General features: G+C 36.5%; 1 protein-coding gene across 5 annotated transcripts in view; it reads left to right on the plus strand.

Moving 5' to 3' along the window:
• Positions 1 to 26,860, plus strand: part of FOLH1B (folate hydrolase 1B) — a 67,132-nt gene that overhangs the window by 18,423 nt on the left and 21,849 nt on the right. For 4 of the 5 annotated variants that reach the window (XM_025356042.1, XM_025356044.1, XM_025356043.1 and 1 more), the window contains 8 exons: positions 5,307 to 5,432; positions 6,219 to 6,405; positions 8,861 to 8,954; positions 16,962 to 17,060; positions 18,261 to 18,346; positions 19,715 to 19,834; positions 22,261 to 22,343; positions 24,606 to 24,669. In XM_025356042.1, coding sequence (XP_025211827.1) covers positions 5,307 to 5,432; positions 6,219 to 6,405; positions 8,861 to 8,954; positions 16,962 to 17,060; positions 18,261 to 18,346; positions 19,715 to 19,834; positions 22,261 to 22,343; positions 24,606 to 24,669 — 859 coding nt within the window. The remainder of the gene's footprint in view (positions 1 to 5,306; positions 5,433 to 6,218; positions 6,406 to 8,860; positions 8,955 to 16,961; positions 17,061 to 18,260; positions 18,347 to 19,714; positions 19,835 to 22,260; positions 22,344 to 24,605; positions 24,670 to 26,860) is intronic. The other variant, XM_025356045.1, reaches the window with a different exon arrangement.

The raw sequence follows: 26,860 nt of genomic DNA on the forward strand, positions 1-26,860 counted from the left end.
ATTATACTTTAAAAATCTTAAATGAATGTGATCTCTTGAAGAAGTTGAAGTGTGAAGTGTGAAATTGAAGAACACTAAAATGTATTGAGCAGTGAAAAGATTATGTATAAAAAAACAGGTTGACCGGGTGCGGAGGCAGGCGGATCACCTGAGGTCAGGAGTTTGAGATCAGCCTGGCCAACATGGTGAAACCCCATCTCTATGAAAGATACAAAAAAAAATTAGCCAGATGCGGTGGCACACACCTGTAGTCCCAGCTACTCCGGAGGCTGAGACAGGAGAATGGCGTGAACCCGGGAGGCGGAGTTTGCAGTGAGCCGAGATGGCGCCACTGGATTCCAGCCTGGGCGACAGAGGGAGACTCCATCTCAGAAAAACAAAACAAAACAAAAAACAGTTAAACCGTTTATGTTTCTGGATGAGAAAACATCATGTTATAGGGAGAAGATTACACCTAAATTAGTGGGTAGGTTTACTACATACCCAATTAAAATCTTCCAAATAATTTTTGGACTTTGACATTACTATTAATCATAAGAAAGAGTTATAAAGATCATTGTCTCTTATTTCCTTCAAATAGACTTAAAATCTTCCAGATCAATGGCTAAATAGAAAGAGCACACATGTTGTATGGGTTTGCTGTTTATGTTCAAATATCAGATGAGTTTGCTGATCGGTGTTCCTCACTGGATCATCTGTAACCCAGTGGAGTGTTAATTCTTTCAAAACTATGTGTGTCCATATGTGTGTTTAAAACATTTCACGGGCCGGGCGGCGGTGGCTCACACCTGCAATCCCAGCGCTCTGGGAGGCTGAGGCGGGTGGATCACGAGGTCAGTAGATGGAGACCATTCTGGCTAACACGGTGAAACCCTGTCTCTACTAAAAATACAAAAAAGTTAGCCAGGCGTGGTGGCGGGCGCCTGTAGTCCCAGCTACTCGGGAGGCTGAGGCAGGAGAATGGCGTGAACTCGGGAGGTGGAGCTTGCAGTGGGCCGAGATCGCAACTCCTGACCTCAGGTGATCCGCCTGCCTCCACATCAGGCCCACCTGTTTTTTATACATAATCTTTTCACTGCTCAATACATTTCAGTGTTCTTCAGTTTCACACTTCACACTTCAAGTTTTTCAATAGATAACAGTCATTTAAGATTTTTAAAGTACATTTCATATTTTTTAGCTATTTTAAATTATTATTTAAATTTATGCACTTCAGCCTGGGCAACAGAGCTAGACTCCGTTTCAAAAAAAAAAAAAAAAATTCACGATTTCACGATCAGTAATCTTTGAATTTACGTCTGAATCCTGTGGAATAGGAAATATGGGACTCTGCTTTATGATGTTTAAAATTAGCAATTTGCAGTGTTGATAAAATATAGCCTATTCTAGTCGTTCTCAAGCTTTAGTGTCTGTCACAATAATCTGGATGGCTTGTAAAACACAGATTTTGGTTTCCACTTCCTAATTTTAATGGGGTGGAGCCTTAGAGTTTGTGCTTGTAACAAGTGTGATATTGTTTCTGAGGGTTCAGGGACCATCTTTGAGAATCACTGGTTTTGCCTCCCAATTCTATCTCTATAAATAAGAGTTAGGGAGATGGAAGCTTAAGGAAACAAAGAAAATTCCAGGCTAAGAGTGCAAGATTCTATTTATTCACAGTCACAGAACAATGGATGGTACAGTGTAAATTGTACAAGAAGGTCTTTGTCTAAAAACAAAGCTCTTTTCTAACTCACAGTGACAACTTGCATTTGAGAAGTGCTGAGAGGGAATATCTGTCACACTTGTTTTCATTTTCAAAGTTTACTCTCATTTTTAAGCTAATATCTTTTTCAGCTTTCTCTCCCTCACAATTTGTTTTGTGAGGATTGCTGATATATCAAAGGACAGCCATATTTAGAGACATGTAAAGGTATAGTCTCCTCAAAGTTATATTAAGGATAAATTTCATGTAGGATACTTACACTAAAAAAATTATTTTGCTGAAATCAAATTGGTTAATGACTTTGTAGCCACAGTTAAAATAGAATAAGAGTGTGCTCCAGAGAGGGCTAACAATGATAAATCAGAAATATAGTGTTGTGATTAATAGTGCATTATGTTACATTGGTCTTAGGAAGAAATACAAGAGCTAAATGTAATCCTTTTACATTTAGGCAAAGATTCAAATGTCAGTTTCCCAATTAGATTCACATTTTATTTAATATTACACCCACTTAAGCTCCAGTTCACCATTTGTATACTCTATTTAAATGCTTTTTATTTTTTTCTATACTACTTATCACCTTTTAATATAATGTATGCTTTGCTTAGTTATTAAATTTAATGCTCATTATTGTATTGTCCCATCCACGTTACAGGAAATCCCCAACTTAAGATGGCTACTTAAAATTTTTTGACTTTATGATGGTGCAATAGCCATACTCATTCAATCCACTTCTCAACTTACCATGAGGTTATGTCTGGATAAACCCATTATAAATTGAAGGTATCCTAAGTCAAAAACACACTTTAGACATATAATTATTTTCAACTTAGGTGAGTTTAATAAGACTTAATCCCATTGTGACTGAAGGACGACTTGCAGTGTAAGTTCCTTCAAGGGCAGAGATTTGTTGCATTACATAGGGCACTGCCTAACACATGATAGATCTTCACCAATTTGTGAAATGAATCCTAGAATCAGCTTGGAGACAATTCTATTTTAATATCTCATATATATTTGTTGTGTACATGCTATGAAAAAGGTAGTCAAAAAGGGAAACAATACCCAAAATAAAATGATAGGATTTTGGAAATCATCTGGGACAGGGCTTTCAAATTGGGCTGTGTAAAGACTTTCCAAAGGCAAGCATGACAAGGTTTTAAAGAGATCAGTTTCCAGATCATCAATTACCCTGTGTACTTTTTCATGGTATCGAAAGCTAGCCTGTCATGTGGTCCTGCTCCCTATTTACAAGCATTTTCATCTTATTTTACAAATGAAAAACATCTCCCACCCATTCTAAGTCAATATGAAGCATTTCTCTGTGTTGTAAAAATCTCTGGGGCTCAAAAAAAAGAGACAATTAGAAATATTGTTTTCAATGTTAAGATAACGAATGATTCTAACAGCTGGGTAACAAATTCTTAGCAATTCAAAGTTTACAATTGAGCAAAATTAAAGGTAAACTCAATTGAGTTTCCAGCTAATATCATTAAAATACACTTGTATGAAAGATCAATTTGTGATTTTCAGATTATAACTTGAAAGAAGTTTAAATAAGTTAGTGACAATTCCATAACAAATCTTTCATTCCTATCCAAGTTTTCTCAGAACTTACTGTAAAAACAATAAATGTAAATTGAACTGTTGTTGCTGATCCATCTCATTCTAGCAATAATTTGTTCACTTACTGAACAAATGTGTTAAGATAATGCTTCACTGTCCCACTCATTGCATTAAGATATATTTCTAATCAAGTATGATGGTTATGCATTATTTATAAGAATTGCAATGATGTTGTTAGATTTAATTTGATACTACTAGTAATTACAATTATAACTTTATCTTTTTTTTTTTTTTTTGAGACCAAGTCTTTCTCTGTCACCCAGGCTAGAGTGCATTAGTATGATCTCAGCTAACTGCAACCTCCACCTCCCGTGTTCAAGCAATTCTCGTGACTCAGCCCCCAAGTAGCTGGGATTACAGGCGCTTGCCACCACGCCCAGCTGCTTTTTATGTTTTTAGTAGAGATGGGTTTTCACTATGTTCGCCAGGCTGGTCTTGAACTCCCAACCTCAAGTGATCTACCCGCCCCAGCCTCCTAAAGTGCTGGGATTACAGGCATGAGCCACCATATCTGGCCTATAATTATAACTTACTCCTGAAGCTGTTTCTTAACACAATCTGTCACAAATATAAATACTTCTTTTAAAAAATTGACTTATATAGATATACTGATTCAAGGAGATTTGACAGTGATTAATAAAAGACTTTCAAGCATACCCATATTTAAGGTAATAGATTCTGGAATGAAATTTAGAATGCTAGTTGATAATTATGGAGTGTTCTCTTGGGATCAACATCTGTGAGAAGGAGAGCTGGATTAGGCAGAGGGAGAAGTCACCCTGCAATGCCAGCTCAAGGATAGCCTTGGCTAAGCCTATAAGGAGGTCTGGAATAGTTTCTCAGAATTGTCCTATGTTAGACTGAGATGTCCAGGTCTCTATACCCTCACATCAATCAGTCACTGAATGTGTGGCATTCTAGGAAAGGACATGACCTTGAGCAAGGGGGCTGTCTATAGCTGAGGCAATCCTTGAAGGGGCTGACAGATGAAGGTTGTCTGCAGAGAGCCTTCCCTGCAGCTGGAGCAAAAAGTCCCTCATTGACCATGAACCTGGACAGCTCATCCTAGTGCCCAGTACAAATATATTTTACTTTACAGTAAAATTCTGTGGAGGGAGGTGGACAATATACAAGTTCAAGAGAAAAAAAGAGATGACAAAATTTTGAGTGTAAAGAAGAGCATGTTCATGTATTTTTTAAAATTGATGATGTTGAATAGTAAATAAACATAGTTTTTAAATTCCTTTGGATTGATATAAAAGTTATATACAATTTCATCTAAAAATGTTAATATTTATAGTAAGCCAGATATTGCATGCTTTGCAGCTACTTAAAGGTATGATAAAACATTTAAAATTTCAGATGAAGGGGTACATTGCCAACATTAATTTAGGGAACAGGTGAGCAAAAAAAGCTTGGAAGGTCACTGATTTAATCTAGCAGGTCATTTAGCAAATGAGAATATTGAGACTCAAATATGATATAAGATTTGCACATCATCACATTAATGATTGAAATTAGACCTATAAACCAGTGATGTTACCTATTTTTCTTTACTTGGTAGTTGTTAAGAACCATTAAACTGCTCCCTGTGAACACACTCTGAAGAAAGGAAAGATCTCATTAAGGGCTTCTGAGCCTAGGGTATCTGGACCCCTTCATGTTGCGTGCCACAATGTGTATATGTATAATACTTTTCTGTGGGAGAGTGCTTCTGTAGCTTCAGCTTCATAGCCACTAAATGTGGGACAAATACAAACAAATATTACTTAATTCATATACTTCTAGCCCATCTAATTCCATTCTCAATTTAAATTCACTTTTCCCTTGAATCTCTTCTTCGGAGCTCATACATTTCTGACCCTCTTGTGTGCTCTAACCTCCTCCTTCTTTCAAAAATGTCCAGCAGTCCCCATGCAGAAAAACCTCCTTGTTTTACATCTGACTTACATGAAGTCATTCCTGATCTCAACAGGGCGATCTAGTGTATGTTAACTATGCACGAACTGAAGACTTCTTTAAATTGGAACGGGACATGAAAATCAATTGCTCTGGGAAAATTGTAATTGCCAGATATGGGAAAGTTTTCAGAGGAAATAAGGTAAAAAATCATCTTTTTTTCCTCTCCCTCATAGTGGGTTTTACATGTGTAGAATCATTTTCTTAAAACTTTATGAATACGATGATTTTCTTGTATTCTGTGATGTGCCCATGTTACAGAAAGGTTGGCATAAAGCTTACATTTACTAGGTTATATCCCAGGGTTAAATTTGATCATTGGAATTTGGCCAGTGCAGATGGTTAGGGTGAACAGAACAAATTTTTCTGTGCTTACAGGTTATGCCTGTGGCCTACAAAGAAACATGCACTGAGTTTATTATTAAGTTTCAGTATTTTTGTTTTAAATATTTTCTACAAAAATATTTACTAAATTAAATTGTAGTATGAATTGTTATAAATAATGAGGGAAAACAGTTTACACATAGCAAATTTAAATATTACTCTCATTTTATTAGTTAATAAATATATTTTTCTTTTTAGTGGGAAATTAACTTTTAAAAAATTCCCTTTTGACTGTAGAACAAATAGGAATTTGGCCTGTGGGATCTACTTGCTTATTATACTTCTAAGCTAGAGGAAGGAAAAAGCAAATACTCACTACCACTAATAAGAACATTACCAAATCTGACGCTCTGAGGATTTCTGGAGCTTATAGTAGCAAAAAGAAAAGGGAAATTCTCTCTGAGATATCCTTTGTTGTAGGCCTAATGACAAAAGTTTGGAGATAAAGTTCTACTACTTATTTAAGTGTAATATTGAAAACTGATGTTACCGAATCTGGAACAACCAGTTTAAAATAAGGAAAGAAAGACACTGTGTTTTCTAGGTTAAAAATGCCCAGCTGGCAGGGGCCAAAGGAGTCATTCTCTACTCAGACCCTGCTGACTACTTTGCTCCTGGGGTAAAGTCTTATCCAGATGGTTGGAATCTTCCTGGAGGTGGTGTCCAGCGTGGAAATATCCTAAATCTGAATGGTGCAGGAGACCCTCTCACACCAGGTTACCCAGCAAATGGTGAGTGATCAATCCTTGAATATAACAGGAAACTTAACATTTGAAAGAGACTTTATTATAGAATTTCCTTTGGCACAATGGACTAAGCATGTCTTTTTTTATTCTCTTTGCATTTAAGAATGAAAGAATTTTGAGCTCTAAAATGATTGGTTCAGGTCCCTTACCCCGTTATTTGGAAACTTGGGCCTGGTGGGTTTTCGAATTCAGACTTTTTCAGATATTTAAAAAACATTATGGTGTTACACATATACCATAACTTGCATAACAGTGATGTAGGGGCCTGGGACAGAATATGAGGAAAAAGCATATAAATATTTTTGCTGCAGAGTGTATGAATACTTACACTAAGTAGTAAGTGGGGGGCGGGGAATAAGGAATATAAACAGGCTTGTGTCTGCTCAAGTTGAATTTTGCTTTCAAATGAGTTCAGCTCAGATCAGGTTTTGCTGTTAAATAAATTCCCCCCAGATTTACAAATTTCACAGTGTTTTTGGATTTCACAGTTGTGGGTAAGGGACAGGAGAGCAGAAGTTCCATAAACTTGTTAAATGGCCAATTTAGGATATAGAGCCCAGGAAATGCATATTGCTTCATTGCTATAAGATAACAGAGATAACTTTAAAAGAGTATTTCCTAAATGGCAGCATTTTACTTGCATTAACAACCCTAAAGCTAGGGGATGTTATTATCTCTTATTTGACAGGGGAGGAAAGTGAGACTAGAAGTCAGCCCAAGATCACCCCTCCTCTAAATGAGCAGTTGGATTCAAATTCAGACAGTCTGGCTCACAGAGTCCACATACTAGTCCTATGCTGAAAGGCTCCCCTGTAAAACATTAACAAAGGGAGCTGATTTATTTTGAATGTGCTCAACTATTTGATGATGTTTACAAAAATCTGTGATCATTAAGTTTGTGTGGTTTAAAGCTAACTAAATTTTTAAAACTTGTGTGAAATACTTTGCCAAGTTATCTGTGACGTTTACGTCTTCATCTGGTTTTACTCTTAAATCATAGACTCCTGTAAAGATTATATACTTTTTTTTTTTTTTTGGTTTTGTAAATCTTAGAATGTAATATATTGTCAGAATATTTTTTCTTTTTTAAAAAATGATACATATTACCTTATAGCAAAATTACATAAATATACCTGAACTTTATTTACTCCACCTTTTTATTTCGAAGTTTTAAAAAATGCAGCTTAGCCTAAGCTTTATTAGTTATGCAAAGTCAAAATAATGAAAATAAAATGAGATTAACTGGAATGTTTCTGTTGATTTTCTTCAGATTTGAATGATGGTATTTTAGGGGGAAAATTATGTTATTTCTATGAGACTAATGTTTATTGAATTATTTTTTTGTGCCCTATACATTTTTATTTTCCTTCTAATTTTACTTTTTATTATGGCATAATTCTAACATATATGAAAGTAGAGACAGTTATCAACATGTTGTCAATCTTGTTTTATTTATCATTCCAATTTTTTGCTATTATTCTAGAGAATTTGAAAACAAATCCCACACAACATATTATTATGTCATTTTATGCACAGAAAGAATACGGATTTGCAGTTACCTAAGTTTCTTATCAGATTGTTTTAAAAACACAGAAAAAAAAAAGGAAAAACAGCTCTAATTTTTCTTAAATCTGAAGAAATGATAGAATGTGTGTGCTTATTTTGAGGTAGAGTTTACATGCAATGAAATACACAGATCTTAAGAGTTCAGTTCAATAAATTTTGCAAATTGCGTGTGTTTATGTCACTAAAAATAGGATATAAGGGCATTTCCATCACTCTGGAAAGTTCTTTTGTACCCCTTTCTGGTCAATTTTCTCTGTGTCCCCTAGAACCAATCACTTTCTAATATCTAGCATCGTGTATTAGTTTGCCTGGGTTTGAACTTCAAGTAAATGGAATCAAACAGTAGATTTTTTTTTAAAGCTTTGTTTATTTCAGTGTAGTAATTTGAGATTTTCCATCACATTGTATGTATTAGTTTTTTTCTTTCGATGATTGATTAGCATTCCATTGTGGGATTATACTATGGATTGTTTATTCATTCTTCTGTTAGAAACCTGGACTTTGTCTAATATTTGGCTAATATAAATGTGACTGTTATGAACAATTTTGTACACATCTTCTTGTGGGCATGTGCTCATCTTTCTAGAGTAAATACTCAGGAGTGGAATTGCTGTGCCGTAGTGTACATTTCTGCTTGACATTGCTTTTCAAAAGAGTTATCTTAAGTGATTGTATAATTTTAGACTAGACTCATACAAGTAATGTATGGGGATTTCAGTTGCTCCGCATTCTCGCTAATATTTGAACTTTTAATCTGTTTTACTTTAACAATTCTAGCAAATGTGACATTAGAATGTATTTAATGTGATTTACAGAGAACCATTTGAATGAAACTGAGTTTTTACTGGAAATATGGCAATTTTTTTTTTCTCAGAATATGCTTATAGGCGTGGAATTGTAGAGGCTGTTGGTCTTCCAAGTATTCCCGTTCATCCAATTGGATACTATGATGCACAGAAGCTCCTAGAGTAAGTTCGTAAGAAACAATGGATGGCTGTTTGGGTAATTTTCATTATTGATAGTTTTCAAATGTTAGCCTTTTATCTCCATTTTTTAGTACTTAAATTTTCCAACATAGGTGCCCCTTGTAATTTTATCACTATAAAATAGAGTAGTGGTTCTGTTCTGGAATTTAGTATGTACGTGAGTATCTAGTGTATGACAGCCATGAAAATGAGCCTTTCAGATATGTAACTGCAGGGAGCCTAATTGATCAATTGCTCCAGATGCTGTGCTTTAAAACCCCACTCTATTTGTGTCAAGACCATGCTTCCTGTAGTTCTTCTCAGGCAATGACTGAGTGTGGCAAGGATACTACTACAGGCCTGCTTCTGGAAGGCATGGGACTCCTCTGATGCAAAAGTTTAACCCAGGAACTCCCTGATAGCCTGGCTCAAATAGATGCTGCACCCAACACTCCTCTTTCTTTTCCTCCTCCCTTTTTCCTTTATTCAATATTAGACCTACCTTGCAGTCTAAGGATTTTCTCAGGGTTTCCTAGCTCTCTCCTCATTTTCCACACATGCTTTTCCCTAGTAAATCTCTTACTCATGTGTTCCTCTGACTAAGTCTGAGAGGACCCAGAATTACACACTATGAGAGCCACTTCCATTTTGTTTATATCTCTATTCTTCTTCTCCTTCTGCTTTCATTATCGAAATTTTCTGCTTTCATTATCAAAACTTTCCCAGATTTGTTCCACTTAACCTGGCATTGGAACTGTTTGCTCTTTCCTGTGCTTCTTTCTCCCATTGCCATGTCCTTTTTTTTTTTTTTTTTTTTTTTTTTGAGACAGAGTCTCACTCTGTTGCCCAGGCTGGAGTGCAGTGGTACGATATTGGCTCACTGCAACCCCCACCTCCCGGGTTCAAGCAATTCTCTTGCCTCAGCCCCTGAGTAGCTGGGATTACAGGTGCCCACCACTATGCCCGACTGATTTTTGTATTTTTAGTAGAGATGGGGTTTCACCATGCTAGTCAGGCTGGTCTTGAACTCCTGATCTCAGGTGATCTGCCCGCCTCAGCCTCCCAAAGTGCTGGGATTACAGGCGTGAGTCACCGTGCCCAGCCAGCATTATTCTTTAGAGGTGAGAGAACACTGGCTTTCCTAAAAGTGAAATTGATAGATACCAAAGCATCTGGCCAGTTAGTCCCTTTTCTTCTTTGAGTTCAAGCATTTCTTAATCATTTTATTCCAATATTTATGAGGAAGCACTTTTTGACCTAGGACAAGGCACTCAGTTTCAGAGGTGAGGAGCCAGACATCTGGGGAGTAGGATGCATCTGTTCAATTTAAGGGCAGATTGAGAAAGTACCCTGGTCTTTCTTCCTTGGGGCTATAAACTTTACTACATTGTTTAAGATTCAGGACACAGGCACAACTTTTGATAGCACTATAGACTATGCATTTGCCTAAAAATATGTATAAATAAAGACTAAGTATTCATGGTATTTAAAAGATAAAACTCATTTTAGCATTACTTGTAATAGTGGAAAACTGTAGACAACACAGATCTTCAACAATTGATATGTACTCAAATATTAATGACTATGATAGTAAATGAAGTGATTAAAAGATATTATATGTTGTACCAGAATAATTAATAATATAGAAAAATGCTTATGATATACTATTGAGTGAAGAAAAGCAAATTTCAAAACTATATATATATATATATATATATAGTATTATCTCAGTTATATAAAAATTTAAAACATGGGGCTGGGCGCTGTGGCTCATGCTTGTAATCCCAGCACTTTGGGAGGCTGAGGCGAGTGGATCATGAGGTGAAGAGATGGAGACCATCCTGGCCAACATGGTGAAACCCCGTCTGTACTAAAAATACAAAACTTAGCTGGGCATGGTGGTGATTGCCTGTAGCCCGAGCTACTCGGGAGTCTGAGGCAGGAGAATCGCTTGAACCTCGGAGGCAGAGGTTGCAGTGAGCCGAGATCACACCACTGCACTCCAGCCTGGGCAACAGAGTGAGACTCAGTCTCAAAAAAAACAAAAAAATAAAACATGAACCTGTATTATCTTTGTAATTAGGAAAAAAGCATGCATAATATCATGGAATTAGATGTGAGATTTATTTAAATGTTTTCAATTTGGTCTGGTTTACTAGGTCAATATCAGCTGTGCTCTGATTGTGTAATGGAATTACCTGATTGAAAAATTACAAATGTAATTCATCTGACATTACTGTGTCAGCCTCTGTAAGCCATTTTACAAATACAATCACCGTTAATAACATAACTTTCATGGAAAAGTGCATTTTACATTCAAAATTTCATAATTAAAAATAGGCATTTCTATTTATCCACTTTCTAAGCCATAATGAAATAGTCCATATAAGTGTAATTTAGTTTTTAAAAATTGTTTAAAAGAACATATGGTTTGCTTATGAATTTCACTGTGAAAATTTACTCTCTTTGCACATGTGCCTTGGGAGTGTGCCAAGCTACTCAATTCTCAGGTTCTCTCAAGTGGGTAGCAGTTTAGCATTGTGCATTAAATAGAAAAGACAGTGTTTTACAAATGGAATATATCATGAAATAAAAGTTTATTAATACACATGTGAGAAAACGAGGAGAGATATAAAGTTATATAACGGTCCAAGAATGCTGAGAACTTAAATAAAAAATTGATGAAATGTGAGTGATGGTAAAAACTTTATGTTGACTTGAATGGGAGAGAAAGGAGACACCATGTATGTTTTTTCCTATTTTTCTTTACATATATACTGAACACAGTGTGATTATGCAGTTTTAATTTGTCTTCTAGAGTAACTTCTAGGATGATAATTATAGTGCCAACAGTAACAGTAATAGCAGGTATCCTGCATGGAATGCTAATTATGCTTTAGCACTTACTGTTGTACTAAATGCTTTACATACATCTCCTTAATTAACCTATAAAACAACCATATGAGTTAGTATTGTGACACTCATTTTAACCAATGTTCAGAGAGTAAGTGAGAGAGCCGGGACCCAAATTCATGTCTGATGCAAAAGATACTTTGGTAAACACTATTTACTCCCTACTCAACTAAACAAGCATTTAGTAGCCACCTCTATTGATTGTAGTGTTGTCTCATTCTTATGTCTCTGCTCAGGAGACCTTTAATGTCTTCTCACAGCCCACTCACTCAAGGAACATTTATAGAATGACTTTTATATTTCAGCCACTGCAGTAAAGGTAAGAATTAGGTAAAGATAGTAGTAATATACTCTCCTGTATTCTTGATTTTAGTAATTACAGTCTTCCCTTTTTAACTTGGTCAGTCTAACTAATGGTTTGCTAATTTTGTTGATCTGTTTTTAATTTTTTATTATTATACTTTAAGTTCTAGGGTACATGTGCACAATGTGCAGGTTTGTTACATATGTATACATGTGCCATGTTGGTGTACTGCACCCATTAACTCATCATTTACATTAGGTATATCTCCTAATGCTATCCCTCCCCCCACCCCCCTCCTCACAATAGGCCCTAGTGTGTGATGTTCCCCTTCCTGTGTCCAAGTGATCTCATTGTTCAATTCCCACCTATGAGTGAGAACATACGGTATTTGGTTTTCTGTTCTTGCGATAGTTTGCTGAGAATGATGGTTTCCAGCTGCATCCATGTCCCTACAAAGGACACAAACTCATCCTTTTTTATGGCTGCATAGTATTCCATGGTGTATATGTGCCACATTTTCTTAATCCAGTCTGTCACTGATGGACATTTGGGTTGATTCCAAGTCTTTGCTATTGTGAATAGTGCCACAATAAACCTACGTGTGCATGTGTCTTTATAGCAGCATGACTTATAATCCTTTGGGTATATCCCCAGTTATGGTATGGCTGGGTCAAATGGTATTTCTAGTTCTAGATCCTTGAGGAATCGCCACACTGTTTTGCACAATGGTTGAACAAGTTTACAGTCCCACCAACAGTGTAAAAGTGTTCCTATTTCTCCACATCCTCTCCAGCACCTGTTGTTTCCTGATTTTTTAATGACTGCCATTCTAACTGGTGTGAGATGGTATCTCATTGTGGTTTTGATTTGCATTTCTCTGATGGCCAGTGATGATGAGCATTTTGTCATGTGTCTGTTGGCTGTATGAATGTCTTCTTTTGAGAAGTGTCTGTTCATATCCTTTGCCCACTTTTTGATGGGGTTGTTTTTTTCTTGTAAATTTGTTTGAGTTCTTTGTAGGTTCTGGATATTAGCCTTTTGTCAGATGAGTAGATTGCAAAAATTTTCTCCCATTCAGTAGGTTGCCTGTTCACTTTGATGGTAGTTTCTTTTGCTATGCAGAAGCTCTTTGGTTTAATTAGATCCCATTTGTCAATTTTGGCTTTTTTGCCATTGCTTTGGTGTTTTAGACATGAAGTCCTTGCCCATGCCTATGTCCTGAATACCTAGGTTTTCTTCTAGGGTTTTTATGGTTTTAGGTCTAACATTTAAGTCTCTAATCCATCTTTTTAAAGAATCACCCTTTGTTTCATTGATTTTCTCTATTCTCTATTTTATTATTTCTCTTTCAATCTTTGTAATTTTCTTTCTTATGCTTTCTGAGTTTAGTTTAGTTTTCTTTGTCCAGTTTATTAAGGTGAAAGCTTAGCTTACTGATTTGAGATCGTTCTATATAGGTGTTTACAGCTATGCATTTTCCTTTAAGCACTGCTTTTGCTGCATCTCATAAGTATTGGTACATTGTGTCTTCATTTTCATTCATCTCAAAGCATTTTTAAATTGTATTTCAGAGAATTTTTCTTTGATCCATTGGTTATTTAGGAGTTAGTTGTTTAATTTCCATGTATTTGTGAATTTCCTAAATTTACTTTTGTTATTGATTGCTAAATTCCTTTTATTGTGGTTGGATTAGTAAAAGAAGTATATGAGTAATAAAATGATTGTATAATTTCAACCTTTTTAATTTATCCAGACTCATTTTACAGCCATGATTTATTATGAAAAGTGCTCCATGTGCACTTGAGTTACACTGTTTTTCAATTTCTTTCTCAAGGAAAGTTAGCCATTTTATATCCCAGCCAGAATAGTCATCACGCCTTACACTTGCCCTTTGCTTGCCCGCCTCTGTGCCTGGAATGCTCTTCACCCTCATTTTTCCATGCCCAGCCCTTATTCATCCTTTAAAATCCAGATCAAGTGAAACCTTCTTTAGAAAGTAATTCCTGATCTCACAAGCTGAATCAAGCTTTCTTTTGTCCACATTTTTTAGAACTTTACCTTTGATCTGTCATGTTCTGTTTTATATTATGATTGGTTTTATATGTATTTTCTTCTGAGTGATTTATAAACTCTTTGGTGGAAAGACTGAGTCTTCTATATATTTATATTTTTTAGTGAATAAAACACAGTGCCTTAAATATAGTAGACAACAAATCTTCTCCAAATGGTCAAAATTGATATACTATAAGATACAGAATTATAAACTCAATACCGTCTATACATTAATTACTGGGCATCTACAGTCTACCAAATATGTTCAGAGACATTTTCCAACGTTTATTTGTACTTTCTAATATTTTTGTGGTTTGAAATTTTAATATTCAACTTTCAAATATTTGTGGAATTTATTTTTTATTGATAAAGTGAGAAAAGGACCTAAAGGGATTTATACCTCAGTAACATTTTTCAACTGAAACGTCTATTCTCCACATATGTGTATCATTTTTTCCATTGGTATATTAGATTCTTATATATAACTATTATTATGTTCTCTTCTAGTCATTTGTTTACCTCTCCTTGTGCGGACACTACAATCATGGCTTTATATTATATTGTTTTATGGGAATATGGACTATTAATTTTTATTTTGAAAAGGAAATACATTTACAAAGTTCACAATTCAAAGGGATTTATAGTAAAGTTTTCCTCTCATCCATTTACACCCCCAAAGCAACTGATGTTATTAGCTTATAGTATATTAGCATAGCTCTCTGCTGCAGAGAGAGGTCCTGGAAAAAAGTGTGTTGCTGGTCCACTGCAAAATGCAGAAGGTTTTATAGATGAGATGGTGAAGAGGTGATGTCTGATTTATATAAGTCATGGAAAAACTGGTTAGACCAGGTGTGCCATTTGCATAGGGTGTGAATTTCTGGTAGCCCCACCCTAATCTTTTATTATTCAGGTAAGCTTTCTGCCTGAGCTGCGCCATGTTGCTCATTTCTCTGTTACTGTGCATGTGGTAACAAAAACAGGGAAGATGGACCCTCCATATGTACATGCCTGGCCCCCAGGTAATAGCCTTTTTTTTTTTTTTTTAGATAGAATTTTGCTCTTGTTGCCCAGGCTGGAGTGCAATGACATCATCTCGCCTCACCGCAGTCTCTGCTTCCCGGATTCAAGTGATTCTCCTGCCTCAGCCTCCTGAGTAGTTGGGATTACAGGCATGTGCCGCCACCACACCCAGCTATTTTTTTTTTTTTTTTTTTTTTTAGTAGAGACGGGGTTTCTCCATGTTGGTGAGGCTGATCTCGAACTCCCGACCTCAGGTGATCCGCCCTCCTCGGCCTCCCAAAGTGCTGGGATTACAAGCGTGAGCCACCGCGCCTGACCGCAGGTAGCCCTTTTCTATTGGCACAGCTGCCGGCATTCCCCTGCACTTTTCAGCTCGCTAATCTATGTTTGCAGCTACATTTTTCAGGCTGCTTTTTGTTAGAAAAAATAGTAATAATTTCTTGGGCTACTTTTTGTTAGAAGGGAAGCTCTGCCAAGGACTCTGTTGCCCCCATTGTCTGGAATATTCATTTAACGGGAACAAAATGCCCGTGGTAGGCCCAAAGAAGTCTGTTTTTGCCTTACAGCTGAATTTTTATAAAAATGTAGTTACAATTAAGGTAGAGGTTATTCAGTTTGAACAGTCTTTTAAGTTTGTCTGGAAACACATTCGTCTCTCAGTAGCTATTTAGTAAAAGTATATTGTTTTACATGCCCCAATCAAGAATAAGTTAATCCATCATCTTAATACAGTAGAGGCAGATATGCTGAAGTGAAACTACAAGAACCCCACCATTTCATAAACATTACCATGTTTTCTTTCTCAGTCACCTGCTGAAAGATAACCAGGGACCATGGCATGTACTGAGTGGTCTGCCTGAATCTTTATTTGTGAATTTTAAAAAATAGCGTTGAAGTTTTTAGGGGCTTCTGAAATGAAATCCTTTCAAAAGAAAGGATCCTCCTGTCTTCTTAGTAGACGTGTATGAAAGTACTTTGTAAAAAATAACTATATAGCCTGTAATCCCAGCACTTTGGGAGGCCGAGATGGGCGGATCACGAGGTCAGGAGATCGAGACCATCCTGGCTAACACGGTGAAACCCCGTCTCTACTAAAAAAAAAAAAAAAAAAAAATACAAAAAACTAGCCGGGCGAGGTGGCAGGCGCCTGTAGTCCCAGCTACTCGGGAGGCTGAGGCAGGAGAATGGCGTAAACCCGGGAGGCGGAGCTTGTAGTGAGCCGAGATCCGGCCACTGCACTCCAGCCTGGGCGACAGAGCGAGACTCTGTCTCAAAAAAAAAAAAAAAAAAAAAAAAAAAAAAAATAACTATATACCAGTGAGACAAATAACAATGGAAAAATTCAGAGAGTTAGACATCAAGCTCTTTCTTCAGCACATGCTCTGGAAAGCACTTTTAGATTTACTACTAGATACTGGTAACACAGATCAAATTCTTATCAATAATTTGAATCTTAATTATACCATTTACTAGTTGCATGACTTTGGGCATGTTATCTAATCTCTAAGCCTCCTGTGCCCCATCTGTGAAGTGGAGGAAGCAATTCCTCAGAATTGTGGTAAGGTTTAAATGACATATTATATTCAAAGCACTTTGTACTCATTAAAGATATTATGAGCAGATTCTCAATAAAGTGAATCCATTAACATTTTAATGTGTTACTTCAGGGTTTTTTTTTTTTTTTTTTTTTGTGGCTAATCATGTTTTTTTGTGTCCAACAGAAAAATGGGTGGCTCAGCATCACCAGATAGCAGCTGGAGAGGAAGTCTCAAAGTGCCCTACAATGTTGGACCTGGCTTTACTGGAAACTTTTCTACACAGTTAAGAGACTATTTTAATTTTAACTCTTTTAAGGGGGAGCCTTAAAGAAAAAAAATACTAGGCCGGGCGCGGTGGCTTACGCCTGTAATATGAGCACTTTGGGAGGCCGAGGTGGGTGGATCACAAGGTCAGGAGATTGAGACCATCCTGGCTAACACGGTGAAACCCCTTCTCTACTAAAAGTAGAAAAAAATAGCCGGGCGTGGTGGCGGGCGCCTGTAGTCCCAGCTACTCGGGAGGCTAAGGCAGGAGAATGGCGCTAACCCGGGAGGCGGAGCTTGCAGTGAGCTGAGATCGCGCCACTGCACTCCAGCCCGGGTGACAGAGCCAGACTCCATCTCAAGAAAAAAAAAAAAAGAAAAGAAAAAATACTATAGAGGATGACAGAAAAAGTAAAATTTATGTAATACCAGCAGGAAACAAAACTGCAAGTTAGAACCAGTGTAATTTTTGCCTGTGAACAATTAGACATCTTTAAACAAGATTGAAGATTTAAAAATTATGGGTGTTGTTGGAACTCAGAAAATGGATAACCCAAAGTATGGTGTTCTGGCATGCTGAGCACTTTGAACTAAAGGATAAAAGTCCTTAGATGCAGCTTCAGAATCAATAGTTCTGACCTCCTACTTCACCCTACAAGAGCAGAGTGGAAGTTTCTCTCTGAAGTTCCCTTATCTGAAGCTCCTGTAGAAGGAAGACAATGACTTTCTTTCCCCTCCCTGAAATTTTATTGACCAGGGAAGATTGAACTCATATAATAGGAAGGAAGACTGAGGCATATCACTTTACACAGGCCTTGTCACAAGCTGTTGACTGTTCTCTAGTTCCATTCAAGTTCCAAAGAGAATTATTTACAAACTATTGCCTGCTCTTCGGGTCCATTTAACTCTCTTGAAAACCGTTTACCATCCCTCAAAACCACCTGCAGTCCCCCACCTCCCCCTCCCCTGTGAAGAGGGTGCCAGTTAAACTTCAGCCATTTGGCCTTTGTTTGAGTCTCACATTTTGTTTGGCTCCTGTATACACTGATGTGTTAATCAGTTTGTATCTTTTTCTCCTGTTAATCGATTTTCAGTTTATTTGACCAGATTTGAACCTTCAAAGGCAGAGGAGAAAATTCCCTTAACCCTTATAGTGTTAATCTGTTAACCAGTTTAGTTTTGTTTTTTTTTAAAGAATGTCTTTTATCTTTGCATTAGAAAAGTCAAGATGCACATCCACTCTACCAGTGAAGTGACAAGAATTTACAATGTGATAGGTACTCTCAGAGGAGCAGTGGAACCAGGTAAAGGAATCATTTGCTTAGCAAATATTGATCAAGTAACTGTTATGTGCTGGATACTGCCAACCTCTGGGAGTGCAAAGTGAATCAAAACAAACCAACAAACGAACAAAGAAAACCAGTGGAACTCACCTAAAAACAAAATAAATAAATATGAAATAATTTTGTATTGTGGTACAGGTGGTGAAGAAAAGTGAATGTTTGGTGCTAGACTGGGCAGATGACCAAGGCGAATGATAAATTGTGCAGGCCTTAATTAAAGGATCAAGGGAAGCAGGGTAGGGAAAGATGCGTTTTTTTCTGAGTTTTCTGAATTTTTTTTTTTACAATATATTTTCATAGGGAAATATCTTCATGATAACTATAAACATCTATAAAAATATCACACTCTTAGAAAATTAAGGTAATCTTGTATTAATGAATCCTTTGCATAGTTTTATTTTCCACAACTAAAGCCACTGATAAAATATATGGACATATGATTTCCATAGAAGTTCAGATGATCTACTAATTAATACATTTTATATGTAGTCTTAGTTCATGAAGCCTCAGTTTCTTTTGAACTATTTGGTTCTATATTTCTTACCAAAACAGGTACTATTAAATGTATATTAAACATATTAATTGTATGTTTCTTATAAGCAGTGATTTATTTTAGATCAAGAATATTGATATTCTTGTTGTTTGCATATTCTAATGAGCACTAAGCAATATATAAGTGGCTATTATTGAATAATACTGAGTACCTATTTTGTGCCAGCTCTGTGATAAGCATTGGAGATGGGGAGATAAAAGAAGACACAGACCCAAGACAAAGAACTCACAGTTTGTGAAGGGAGCCATATACTTAAGGGTGATCAATGCTTTATTACTCCCGAGAACTGGGTAGGCAGAGAAATTCCCTTTTCTATAGAAAATAAAAAAGGTTCATAGAGGGAGAAAATATTTGAGCTGTACCTTAAAAACTGAATAGAAAGAATAGGAATTGGAGAACTTCCTATGTGGCCACTATGTTCTCTTATTTTGAATATATTAGAAAGTGGTAAGTTAGGTAAGAGAGTAGTAATAGAGAATTACAAAAAATGTGAATAAGGATAACATTAAGCTTTCTTAATTACTTATATGTAGTACTTATAGTAATACATTGAAATATATATTTGCTTTATCACATTTATGATTTCTCAGCAGAAACACATATTAAAATCAGAAATAACATATTTTCACAAATCTTAGGGAACCTAGCCTTTTTTTTTTTTTTTTTTTTTTTTTTTTGAGTAATGAGTGCTTTGTATTTAGATGCTATTGAGTTGTTTGCAATTTTCTCTTTTATTGACCCAAAATGACAAATAGTCTTGTATCGATGCTTTCTAGACAGATACGTCATTCTGGGAGGTCACCGGGACTCATGGGTGTTTGGCGGTATTGACCCTCAGAGTGGAGCAGCTGTTGTTCATGAAATTGTGAGGGGCTTTGGAACGCTGAAAAAGGAAGGTAATACAAACCAACAGCAAAAAAGCCAACCTATCTGAGTCTCAGTTTAGTCTTCGGTAAAGGGAGTATAAAAATACTACTTCAGCCATTACATGTGTTTGGTAAAAATACCGATACAATTTTTAATATTGGTTGGTTAATTATATTATTTATTTTATTTTATTTTTTATTTTATTTTTTATTTATTTTTTTTGAGACGGAGTCTCGCTCTGTCACCCAGGCTGGAGTGCAGTGGCTGGATCTCGGCTCACTGCAAGTTCCGCCTCCCGGGTTTACGCCATTCTCCTGCCTCAGCCTCCCGAGTAGCTGGGACTACACGCGCCCGCCACCTCACCCGGCTAGTGTTTTTGTATTTTTTAGTAGAGACGGGGTTTCACCGTGTTAGCCAGGATGGTCTCGATCTCCTGACCTTGTGATCCGCCCATCTCAGCCTCCCAAAGTGCTGGGATTACAGGCTTGAGCCACCGGCCAATTATATTATTTATTTTTGCCTTTATTTATATAACATTTACATTATTGATATTTATGTATTAAGTGATAATCTGAAATAAAGGAATTATACTGTTAATGGTTGTTCTTTGCAACTAAGAAGATGCAGATGGGTTACATCACTAGAGAAAACACACTGAAATTAGATTATAAGCCAAAGCTTCCTAGTTAGAGACTGTAAGCAGACGTTCCTCAGTCTCTTCTAACCCCAGACCTCAGGTTAAATGTATGGAGTAATTAAGGAGATAGATGTTCTGTTCAGAGAAATACTGGTCTTAGGTCTAATGGGATTCTGTCAAAAGTTTGGAATCTGTATTCTCATACCCTGAGCACTGGTGTGCTCTCACAAAAATTAGGTTTATACTCGTAACATCATCACTTTAGCCATTTTAGAATCTTCATATGATAGTCAAAGTAAAATTTAGTTCAAATGTTTGCTCTTTAACATAATAATTGCACATTGAGAGCAAGAAGTTCATTCTCTTTATTGACCCTGCAAACAAGGTATCTGGGGGCTGTAAAATATAACCTATATATTTGTAGCAACAATAAAAACAATAATATATGTTGTTTGCATAGTATTTACTTTTTTTGAGAAACTGTTTTTATATGTCCTATGTACTTTGAAGTCATAGCAACTAGGGAGAAGACATATTTATTTATCTTCTCATGTAACAGATAAGTTAACCAAGGTTTAGAGAATTCGATAGTTTCCCCAGGATTATGTAGCTAGCATGTGGCAGAATAAGAGAATCAGGGTTTAAACTCAAATTTCTGACTACCAGTCCACAAAACCATGATGTCTCTATTTAAAATAAAATGTAAAGGTGCTCGGTTCTTTTTTCTACACACCTATCTTATATTTGAAAAAAACAAAACAATGGAGACCTAAATTTACATAATTCACGAAGTAGGTAGTGTTTAATTTTGTTACAAAAATGTTTCATGATTTTGCTAGGAAATCCCTGTGGTAACTATACAAAACATCACTGTGACAATTATAAAATATGCGAAAGAAATGGAATGCTGATGAATAATAATAGGAAATTTGAATAATACTATTGACAAAAACAAAAGACTGGAGTCAACAGCTATAGTATATACATTCTTAAGCACACATGAATATTTACTAAGATGATGAGTACTCATAATTTTTGGGGCACCTACTGAGTGCTTTCTAAACATTATTCCATTTAATCCTCCCACAATCAAGTGGTGTCTTCATCTTTACTCTCTTGTTCCTGGTATACAGATGAAGAAGTGGAAGTTTAATAGGTTTGAATAACTTTCCCTTAGTCGTGCTGCTAGTGAGAGAACCAGGGTTTGAAACAAGATCTTGCCTTAACTCCAAGGTCAGTGTTTATAACCTCCAAGACACATCACCCCTCTATTGAATTATGTGGTTTTCAGCAACAGCAAACATTGCTGTTGCTAACTGAGCCCTTATTGATTAATTCTGGCAGAGAATGGAGTGAAATCATACGACCAGCTGATATTGAACAATTGTTTATTTGATGTCAGAACAATAGGAAAGAGTTTCAAAGGATTTTCTTTCAGTTATATCTGCTTTCAGAAGACCGAACACATCTAGAAATTTCTTTCTTTGTTCTAGGCAGTTGCAGACCACCAATGACTTCCTATGCATAGCCAATTATTATAAACCTATTAGATTGTTTTATGATCTTGCAAGATCTTTACTGTCACATTTCCCCCCTTTTCTATGTAATTGTACTATTTTGTATTGACAACATTTTAAAATCTTACAAAAGAAAACTACGTAAGTAAAGATTTTTACCACAATTTGCCCTTCCCAAATAATCAACGACTGCTTTTTTGTTTTGTTTTGTTTTGTTTTGTTTTTTTCCATCTGGGCTTGGTAGTATCCTGGGTACATTATGAATTTTTTTCTAGCATATATATATACACATATATTTTAGGGTGGAGACCTAGAAGAACAATTTTGTTTGCAAGCTGGGATGCAGAAGAATTTGGTCTTCTTGGTTCTACTGAATGGGCAGAGGTTAGTTGATAATTTGCTATAATATAAATTTTTATAAAATAAATTAGCCAAGACTTATTTGCCAAGCACGTAAAACTATGAAATGAATATAATAAGAAAATATTCAAAGATTTTTTTTCCCCAAAACCTGAAGCAACATATTCTTGTTCAAAAATCAGCAATAAAAATCTCTGTTGCTAAAGAACTAAGTTTTGTTTGAACTTTTAAGAGCCACTTAATGTCAATTGTCAAAATTATCTTTATTTCCTGGGAGTATGAGAGTAAATAAGCAGATATGCTAGAAACCAAACATCAAAACGAGTCAGTTTCTTAACAATACTGCAGTTTATTCTTCAAATTATTGTCTTAGCAAACATGAACGACCTAACAGACTTTTCCGTGAATATCTTCCCATAAACATGACATTTAAATGGAGATTCTTCTCTGATTTGAAGGGAATGAAGCTATTTCAAATTTATGAAAAATATGAGGTTAAATTGTCTCCATTTCCTGACCATGAAGTCAAATTCTCCTGTATCATGTTTGATTTCTGTAATGATTCTATTACGCTTTCCAAAATATCTCCTAAAGCTAAATACATTTTTTTCTTTTTTTGAGATGGAGTCTCACTCTTGCCCAGGCTGGAGTACAGTGACGTGATTTCTGTTCACTGCAACCTCAGCATCCCTGGTTCAAGCGATTCTCCTGCCCCAGCCTCCCGAGTAGCTGGGATTACAGACCACCACACCTGGCTAAATTTTGTATGTTTAGTAAGACAGGGTTTTGCCATGTTGGCCAGGCTGGCCTTGAACTCCTGAGCTTAAGTGATCTGCCTGCCTCGGCCTCCGAAAGTGCTAGAATTACAGGCGTGTGCCACCACGCCTGGCTGTAAGGTATCCTTTTCATTTATCTTTCTTAATTCATAATGACCCTCTCTATATTAAATTATGTTAAAAGTAAGGCAGAAATTTCCACCACCGAATATTTACTAAGCCCTTTGAAAAGTAATTTTAACTGCATGTATTGTTGGCTTTATATAACCGAAACATTAGCTATAAGGTAAATATATGCAAAGTCAGTATTTATTCCATTAATTTCCAGTCATGCTGTAAATACTTATTGGCTCCTCTCATGCTCCAGATACTATGTGAAGCCCAGTAAACTTTAATTTTCTTTAAAAAGTAAATGATGCTCTTGTAGACCTAGTCAAAGTTTTATAAGAAAGAATTACGCCAATATCTGGAAGAACCTAAATATTTTGATAGTGTGATTTCTGTCTTTCAAATTTTTTTTTCACTTACAGTGCATTTTTTTTCATTTTTTATCTTGTAGTTAGAATGCTTAGGAAATTACATATTTTAGAGACTCAGAATCCACATTGATATCTCAAAAAAACTTTACTATGTGTTATTCTAAAAATGTGCAATTATCAATATTGACCAGGAGATGGTGCCATCCTACAGGAGAACCTGACTTCATGGTCAGGCGATGACTTAAGTTCACTAATTTTTCATAATATGAAATTTAATTTGAAATTTCATAAACTTGGCCGGGCGCGGTGGCTCAAGCCTGTAATCCCAGCACTTTGGGAGGCCGAGACGGGCGGATCACGAGGTCAAGAGATCGAGACCATCCTGATTAACATGGTGAAACCCCGTCTCTACTAAAAAATACAAAAAACTAGCCGGGCGAGGTGGCGGGCGCCTGTAGTCCCAGCTACTTGGGAGGCTGAGGCAGGAGAATGGCATGAACCCGGGAGGCGGAGCTTGCAGTGAGCCGAGATCGTGCCACTGCACTCCAGCCTGGGCGACAGAGCGAGACTCCATCTCAAAAAAAAAAAAAAAAAGAAATTTCATAAACTTAAAATACCTTCATTCCATATGAACCAGACAAGATTTTCTGCTTAAATAATGAGATGTTTATAGGAAGATCTTCACTGAAAAGTCTCAGGTCATTCATGTTTGCTAAGAAAATTTTTTAAAGGATAAACTACAGTATGGTTAAGAAATTAACTCCTTTTCTACTTACCGTAAGTATATGGACAGTTTCATCTTAAATACTAGCTTTTAACAAGTTTTGCTTGTTGTTTCCTACCAGTAATCTTTATTCAAATTCTTTCAAAGCAGCTCTTTTATGAGAATTTCTTATGTCAAATTTGTCATTAATATGGATCAGCTCAATTAGAGGTCTACATACATTAAATCGTTAAATGTAGATGTGCATTTTGTGGGGGAGGGGGAGTGGGTTATAACTTTATATTTATGGTTTTCCTTTTTATTATAGGAGAATTCAAGACTCCTTCAAGAGCGTGGCGTGGCTTATATTAATGCTGATTCGTCTATAGAAGGTGAATATTGTTGGTCTCATAAGAAAAGATGTGATTAAACTAGGAGCAGCAGTCTAGTTAATAAATTATGTACTAACAAGGAAGGCTATGTATTAACGTGTGGTTGGGGAGTCTACTGCAACCTCTGACAGAAAGCAGTGTGTGAACCCTAGTTGAGAGTTGGGTGAGGCCTAGGTGAGCAAGTTTTTCTTTTCTTCTTTCCTTTCCTTGTCTTTTTGTTTTCTTTTCTTACTTTTTTTTTTTTTTGCTTTGAAGTATAGAGTACTAATTCAGAAAAGCAGCATTCTTTGATTAGCTTCATCTGGCAGATTTCTTTTTATATATGGCAGGAATTTAGTAAGTATCTGTTGAATGATTAAGTCAGGGACCTAAAGGTTCTATAATTTAGAATGATGTAGGAAAAAAGTATCATTTGTGGGGTGCGGTGGCTCACACCTGTAATCGCAGTACTTTGGGAGGCTGAAGTGGGTGGATCACTTCAGGTCAGGATATCAAAACCAGCCTGGCCAACATGGTAAAACCCTATAGCTATTACAAATGCAAAAATTAGCTGGGCGTGGTGGCACACTCAGTATAGATAATATACAAAATCAATCTTGAATTATAATTATATGCAGGTACTTTAGAAAGGGTAGGATCAAACCACTCTGGGAGTTCAGAGGAGAGAATAATGGAAACTTCAGGAAAGGCTTGAAAAAATGGGATAGGCATTTGAGGCTGACTTTGAAGAATGGAAATACTTTTAATAAGCGAAGGACCAAACTAAAGGAAATCTCAGATTGATTTCCATGAAAATGAAAGAGTCCATTGTCACTACAATCCAGCTCCACTAATATGTCTGTATCTTGACCATATGCAACATCCCAGCCATTGCACTCCTATTCTCTACACTCAGATTGCTCTTCAACACCTCTTTATCTGTTTAATCCTTATCCTTAGACCTTCCTTTGAAATGTTACTTTTTCAGGGAAGACATTTCTTTGTGGCACTCATCACTGTCATTATTAATTATTTGTTTTACAAGTAATAGACTGTATTCTTTAACAAGGAATAGACAGTATCTTGCTTATTCACTCCTGGATCCCTAACGTCTTATTAAATAAATATTTGTGGCACGGTTGCAAAAAATAAAGGACTAAATGAATGAAGGGGGGATTTTTTAGAAATTTTCTTTAGTGTATTAGTAAATTTGCCATGTCAACAGTTAGAACATGAGACCTTGATAGAGTTACATTGGCATTTACATTTTCTTTCTCTTTTTTTGTTTTTTTCTTTGTTTGCTGGCTTGTTTTGAGTCAGGGTCTCACTCTGCAGTCCAGGGTGGAGTGCCTGGAGCAATCATGGCTCACTAGTCTTGACCTCCCAGTCTCAAGTGATCCTTCAACCTCAGTCTCCTTAGTAGCTGGGACTACAGGCAAGTGCCAAATGTCCAGCTAATCTTTGTATTTTTTTAAAATTTTTATTATTATACTTTAAGTTCTAGGGTACATGTGCACAACGTGCAGATTTGTTACATATGTATATTTGTGCCATGTTGGTGTGCTGCACCCATCAACTCGTCAGCACCCATCAACTCATCATTTACATCAGGTATAACTCCCAATGCAATCCCTCCCTCCTGCCCCCTCCCCCCCATAATAGGCCCCGGTGTATGATGTTCCCTTTCCCGAGTCCAAGTGATTTCATTGTTCAGTTCCCACCTATGAGTGAGAACATGTGGTGTTTGGTTTTCTGTTCTTGTGATAGTTTGCTGAGAATGATGGTTTCCAGCTGCATCCATGTCCCTACAAAGGACACAAACTCATCCTTTTTTATGGCTGCATAGTATTCCATGGTGTATATGTGCCACATTCTTAATCCAGTCTGTCACTGATGGACATTTGGGTTGATTCCAGGTCTTTGCTATTGTGAATAGTGCCGCAATGAACATACGTGTGCATGTGTCTTTATAGCAGCGTGATTTATAATCCTTTGGGTATATACCCAGTAATGGGATAGCTGGGTCATATGGTACTTCTAGTTCTAGATCCTTGAGGAATCGCCATACTGTTTTCCATAATGGTTGAACTAGTTTGCAATCCCACCAACAGTTTAAAGTGTTCCTATTTCTCCACATCCTCTCCAGCACCTAACACCATTAAAAACCCTAGAAGAAAACCTAGCTAATACCATTCAGGACATAGGCATGGGC

This window comes from Theropithecus gelada, chromosome 14, assembly GCF_003255815.1.
Source record: "Theropithecus gelada isolate Dixy chromosome 14, Tgel_1.0, whole genome shotgun sequence".
NCBI lineage: Eukaryota > Metazoa > Chordata > Mammalia > Primates > Cercopithecidae > Theropithecus > Theropithecus gelada.